General features: G+C 35.0%; 1 protein-coding gene and 1 long non-coding RNA gene across 2 annotated transcripts in view; one reads left to right on the top strand and one right to left on the bottom strand.

Moving 5' to 3' along the window:
• The window catches only part of LOC128248732 (uncharacterized), a 47,725-nt gene extending 45,692 nt beyond the window's left edge, over window positions 1-2,033 (bottom strand). The window contains exon 1 of the long non-coding RNA XR_008264908.1: window positions 1,853-2,033. This is a non-coding gene — a long non-coding RNA (uncharacterized LOC128248732). The remainder of the gene's footprint in view (window positions 1-1,852) is intronic.
• Window positions 2,034-2,267: 234 nt separating this feature from the next.
• Window positions 2,268-6,088, top strand: part of LOC106875321 (cytochrome b-c1 complex subunit 6, mitochondrial) — a 10,782-nt gene continuing 6,961 nt past the window's right edge. Inside the window, exons 1-2 of the mRNA XM_014923408.2 lie at window positions 2,268-2,412; window positions 5,072-5,128. Of these exons, the coding sequence (XP_014778894.1) occupies window positions 2,380-2,412; window positions 5,072-5,128 (90 nt within the window). The 5' untranslated portion in view covers window positions 2,268-2,379. The remainder of the gene's footprint in view (window positions 2,413-5,071; window positions 5,129-6,088) is intronic.

The following is a 6,088-nucleotide window of genomic DNA, read 5'->3' as shown; positions in this document are numbered from 1 at the left end:
GAACGAAGGACGGGCCAAAATGACGTTAAACATTTTGCCCAGCGTGCTAACGATTCTGCCAGCTTGCCACACATATGATGTGGAAAATATTAAAAAAGATATCAATGTCTTGAGGTGGCGGAATCATTAGTGCGTCGGACAATAACGCCTAACGGCATTTCTTCTGGATCCATACGTTCCGACTCTAAATCCCACCGAAGTCAACTTTTCATCCTTTCAGAGTCTAACATAAATTACCATACAAGTTTAAGGAGCACTCCGTCGGTTACGACGACGAGGGTCCCAGCTGATACGATCAACGAAACAGCTTGCTCATGAAATTAACGTGCAAGTGACTGAGTACTCCACAGGGAGAACTAGCGTGACACATAGCATGACAAAGCCGGCCCTTTGAAATACAGGTACTAACTAATCATTTTTGCCAGCGGAGTGGACTGAAGCAATGTGAAATAAAGTGTCTTGTTCAAGGACAACGCGTCGCCGGGAATCGAACTCACGACCTTACGATCGTGGGCCGAATGCCCTAAACACTAAGCCACGCGCCTTCACCATACAAGTGCTGCGGTCGATCTAATCGACTTGCCCCTTCCTCTCGAAATTGCTGGCCTTGGGTCAAAATTAAAAAGAATTAATGGTTTAAGGGGCATTCACCAACATCGTCTGTTATTTGGGTTAGCTGCGAAGATGTTCTTTATTTGTTGGCCGTCACCAGTTTGTGGCGTTTGCTGTGACAAAGGCTTTGTGTTAAAGGAATCTGCTTGCGGTCAACCGATCTGTTAGAAATAGCAGCCATCTATATTCAAAATCCTACCCTAATGTCTTATAACAAGGACTCACTAATGAATACCGTGGTCCTATATCCACTACCTGAAAATAAGGTTCGAAGGTCAGAGTTTGAAAGCTTTTTATCATAGCACTGTCTGTATCGACCATGCCTGTCGCTAAGGGGATGCACTAGACGGCAATGCCCCATCATTATTCAATGGTGTGCTCTCACATTTAAATAAATAAATGCGCCCTTTTGAAGCCTAGCCAGGCTCATGGGCCCGGTTTCCCGGTTTCAATGGCGTATGTGTTCCCCAGCTGGACGGGACGCCAGTCCATCGCAGCGTTACTCATTTTTGCCAGCTGAGTGGACTGGAGCAACGTGAAATGAAGTGTTTTGCTCAAGAACACAACGCGTCGCCCGGTCCAGGAATCGAAACCACAATCTTACGATCATGGTGTTGACACCCTAACCACTAGGCCACGTGCCTCCACCACTCTCACATTTACAGTAATTCATTTATTTCGAAACTCCACTTTAGAATTATAACAAATTACTGTCCACCCAGAATATTCTGAAGCTACCTCAGGCACCAAAGTCTAGCATGGGCCTGATACCGACCTGGGGTAAAACAACATCACCTATATTAACAACACGTTTTATAACATCTGCATTTTACAGCTGATTGGTGAGCATTTTGTGGATTTGGACGTGAATACTTGAAATTTATATCTAATTTGCTTTTCGTAGGCTTTCAAGTGAAAAATAGAATATATTTATTCACATCAAATACAAGCAAAATATAATATGATGGATCTCCGTCGTTCAACGTTGAGGATTTAGTTGTACGATCATCTGAATTATCTACTCTTGAATTAAAGTATAAGTGGCTGAATATTCCATAAATCCGTATAACCTTAAATTAATTATCAGGCAGAACAAGCGTAATACAACGTGTGACAAGGCTGCACTTTTTTGAAATACAGGTAAAATTCATCCGAGGGGCTTCTGTACAATTTTCACCAACTCAGTTTCTTTCACAAGGTATGAATCAGGCCAAAGCTATATAAAATGACATATACTCACCATACTGCTCACTATGATCGAACCCAAGACTTCATGGTTAGGAAGAGAACTTCTTACACATTTGGCAGCATTTCTATCTGTCTATCTACATACATGTGTGTGTGGGTGAGATGAAGAAAATACTGCAATTATAAATACCTAACTCCAGTCAGTTTCTGATTTTCTCTCCCGTTCCCCCACAAAAATAAACGAAATTAGACTTAAAAAGATATAATTAAAATTAAGCTTTATTTTGTCTTCTTCTGAATCACAGATGTTCAAAATACAAAAACGGAAAGAACGTTTATTTTTTAATTTTTTAAGCATAATAATTAAGAAATATTGGAGAAGAACTAAACACAAAGATAAAAACAGTGAAAATAAGAAAGAAAAACTAAATAAAAAAAAATTCGATGCTGAACCAAATCACAGAAGTTTGTGCGTAATTACCTCCCTTAAACTTCCGGTGTTGTTTCTTCGCCTTCCAAGGTCGAACGATTTGGCTGTCTTCTTGAAATACTTTATTTCTCAAAGAAAAGGAACTAACCATGAAAGTTCTAGACACAATTCATGCTTCAGATGTAAGTAAAATAACACATTTCCAATACATCTCTTTTGTATTATTATGTACATGGTAAAAATCATAAAATGTATTTTCAGCCACTAAGCTTATAGTCCTACCTAATCTTCTTTCGAAAGCTTGTTTATTTGTTCGTTTTAAGGTAATCAGACATTAATATATCATATTAACTACGTTTGCCTCACTATATAACAATGTTTACAATCTTAAAACGAAATAAATACCGAGTAAACAATATCATACGAGAAAAAAAATCGTTCTTTTTTTATTTTCTCATCTGAGGACACCCACTCCCATTTAACTCTTTTCCCTTCTTTATTTAATAAAATATAGACATTGAATTCTCTCATATTTCTTGAAAATATATAGTTATTCGATGTTTTTGTGTTTAAATGTTCACATTAGCTATATATATATATATATATATATATATATAGATGTATATTTATTTGGTGTTTATATGAATCGCCACAATCCTCATCATTCCACAAACTATTTAAACAATAGTCTATCAGATAATAAAGTCTCGCTCGCATTGTTATAAATCTCTCCTGTTCATATAATAGTATTAAAATACACAATAAAGGTATTGTTATTTGAAAATTACTAAAATTTGTCGTTAATTTATAATTTTATTTTCTAAACACATTTCCAATAATTGGTATCAAAATAGACTCTTTACAGTCGATGACATTCTGACCTTGATCAAACACTTGTCTTAAATAATCTTATAACTTTGAAATTTTACCTTATTTCTCTACTTTACTTTAAACATTTCTAAATATTTATTTAACTATATGCTTTCTATATTTCTTCCAAAATATCTCTTTGATTTGTTTATGGTATTTTCTTTCATTATTTCACCGTATATCGAAAGCAGTGTCCTTTTTCTTTCTTTCAAAGGTAGTTCATAAACTCCTCGAATATTTTTTTTTAAGTAAATCTAGCCTTATCTGTTTCACAACAGAAATAAATATTATTAAATGTCATTTTATAAAATAGTAATTTTCTTTTCTTTACTAAACGAAATCTAGTTAGTACAGGTGTTTACTGTAAACTCAAAGGTTGTTTAGTATAAGCTCCATGCTTGATTGAGCAAAGCTGTGGTCAAAGGCATTCCAGCCGTGACCTCAGTATTTTTAAAATTTAATCTAGAACAACGTGGAATGTGATTAGAGAGAGGTTTGACTGCTATTTCTAGCAGGTCGAGCGACACTAGAGATCAGTTCCTTACAGATAACGAACATATAATTTTGCAAACCTTATTTGTTTTTTTGTTTATTCGTTTACCGGAAGTGGGGCAGTATTGGCGAATACGGGTCCCATTCATTCATTGTCATCTACCTCAGTATCGAAGATAATACTGAAAAGATAACTGATTTCTTTATCAAGCACTTCCGTTCTCTACATGCAAAAGAAAACGTTTAACAGTTCGGCCAAATAATTCAATCTACATAAACTCAAAACTAACCTGTGTGTTGTATTATAAAAATCTCCGGCTAACTTTGAGTTTAGGTATATATATATCTGCAGAACTAATTATGAAACGAAAACAATCCAGGAAAATACAAAAATAGACTTGGGTATCCTGAGTAAGCGGAACGAATATGTAAATGCTTAACAAAGACACTTATTAAAATTAAATAAACTGTTTGATAACTCGTAAGTTATTTTCATTTCCATGTATTAAAAGATTGAACATTTTTAATAGCAGCAATAATATAATAATCATATTGCCACACTTACAATAATCATATTGCCACACTTACAATAATCATATTGCCACACTTTTATAAACATTACAAATTGGTTGTGCTATAAAATATCTTAATAGGAGAAGGATTACTAGAAAAACAAACCGACGCTTAACAACAACAAGAATGATAATGATTTCTTTTATTTGCCAAAGGAGCATTAGATGATGGAAACATTACAAGGACAGTTTACAATTTGTGTGTGTGTGTGTATGAGGGGTGGGGGTGTTGCATAAAAGCTGAGCAGAAGACAGGGATAGGAGGTGAAAATGAGATAAAACTGTACATAGTAGTATTCAAAATATGTGTACAAATTTATGGTGCAGTCCTCCTGATACAGGAAAACCTCCAAATAGGGCCAGTTAAGGACCACTGTTACCACCAAGGGTACAAGCACCAGTGTCTTCCGTTATAGTACTGACTTGGTACATAGGCTTTTTTTTTTTTTCAGTTTCTATCATGTGCATTTCTTTGCCTTCACATCCTATAATGATTGTAGTCGAGTGATATCATCATAGTAATGTCATGCATTTTTAATTTTCCATGTAAAACATATCTGGCCTTGGGGAAATATTATTTTGCTTGAAAACAAGTGAGTTTTGGCACCAGGATGAACATCTGTATGTGTGTGTGTGTGTGGTAGTGTGTAGAATGGGGTGGATTGTGTCTCTCCTCCACCACTGCTTGACAACTGGTTAAAAGACAGTGCTCCACCATGGCCACAGTCTAACAACTGAAGCATGGAAAAAAAATATGAAAGATATATCATCATCATTGTCATTTAACATCCACTTTCTATGCTGGCATGGGTTGATATTTGTATAGAATTGTTTGTATTTAAATATTTATGTAAAAATGTATATATATAACTGTAGGTATAATATGTATGTATATACTTCGTTTCAGGAGCCAGAGGAAGAACCAGAAGCTGAAGAAGAAGAAGAAGAGGAAGAAGAATTAGAAGTAAGACTGTTTTCATTTTAATTAGAAAATGGGAGGAGGAGAAAACAATGTACATTTTCTGTAATTTTAATTATAATTACAACATCAACTATTATTATTATTATTATTATTATGAAGGTGGTAAGCTGGCAGAATCATTAGTATGCTGGGTGAAATGCTTAGCCGTATTTTGTCTGCTGTTATGTTCTGAGTTCAAATTCCACTAAGGTCAACTTTGCCTGTCATCTTTTGGGTGTCAATAATTTGAGTACCAGTTGAGTACTGGGGTCGATGTGATTGGCTGTCCTTCTCCCCACAAAATCCAGGCCTTGTGCTTATAGTAGAAAGGATTATTATTATTATTAAGGTAGTGAACTGACAGAATTGTTAGCATGCTGGGAAAAATGTCTTTATGTTCTGAGTTCAAATTCCACCAAGGCTGACTTTCCCTCTCATCCGTTTGGGGTCGATAAAATAAGTACCAGTTGAAAACTGGGCTCCATGTAATCGACTCGTCCCCTCTCTCAAAATTGCTGCCCTTGTGGCACAATTTGAAACCATTATTATTATTATTATGAATTATTTGATGGTGACAATTCATACACTTCACTTTCAATGTTTTTATTTTAGTATTTGTTTTTATCGCCTAAAATCAGATTTCTTGTTAACCGTTTAGTGTATCTTGCCAAAAATATCCTGCTTGTTTTACATTCAAGCCAGCCAGATCATGTCTCTTACACCTACTCTACAATATCATTCTAAAAATATATAATCACATCATTGAAATCTCAATTCTACAAGATAATGCATGATTAATTCAAAACAATGAGACTCGTCTATTTAATGAAATACACACACACACACACACACACACACACATACATTTCTGTGTGCGGATGTAATATATATACATACATATATATATATACACACACACACACACACACATATATATATATATATATATATATATATATATAT

The sequence above is a fragment of the Octopus bimaculoides genome, chromosome 9 (assembly GCF_001194135.2).
Source record: "Octopus bimaculoides isolate UCB-OBI-ISO-001 chromosome 9, ASM119413v2, whole genome shotgun sequence".
NCBI lineage: Eukaryota > Metazoa > Mollusca > Cephalopoda > Octopoda > Octopodidae > Octopus > Octopus bimaculoides.
Note: the sequence above shows the minus strand (reverse complement) of the source record. Positions and strands in the feature narration are given on the sequence as shown.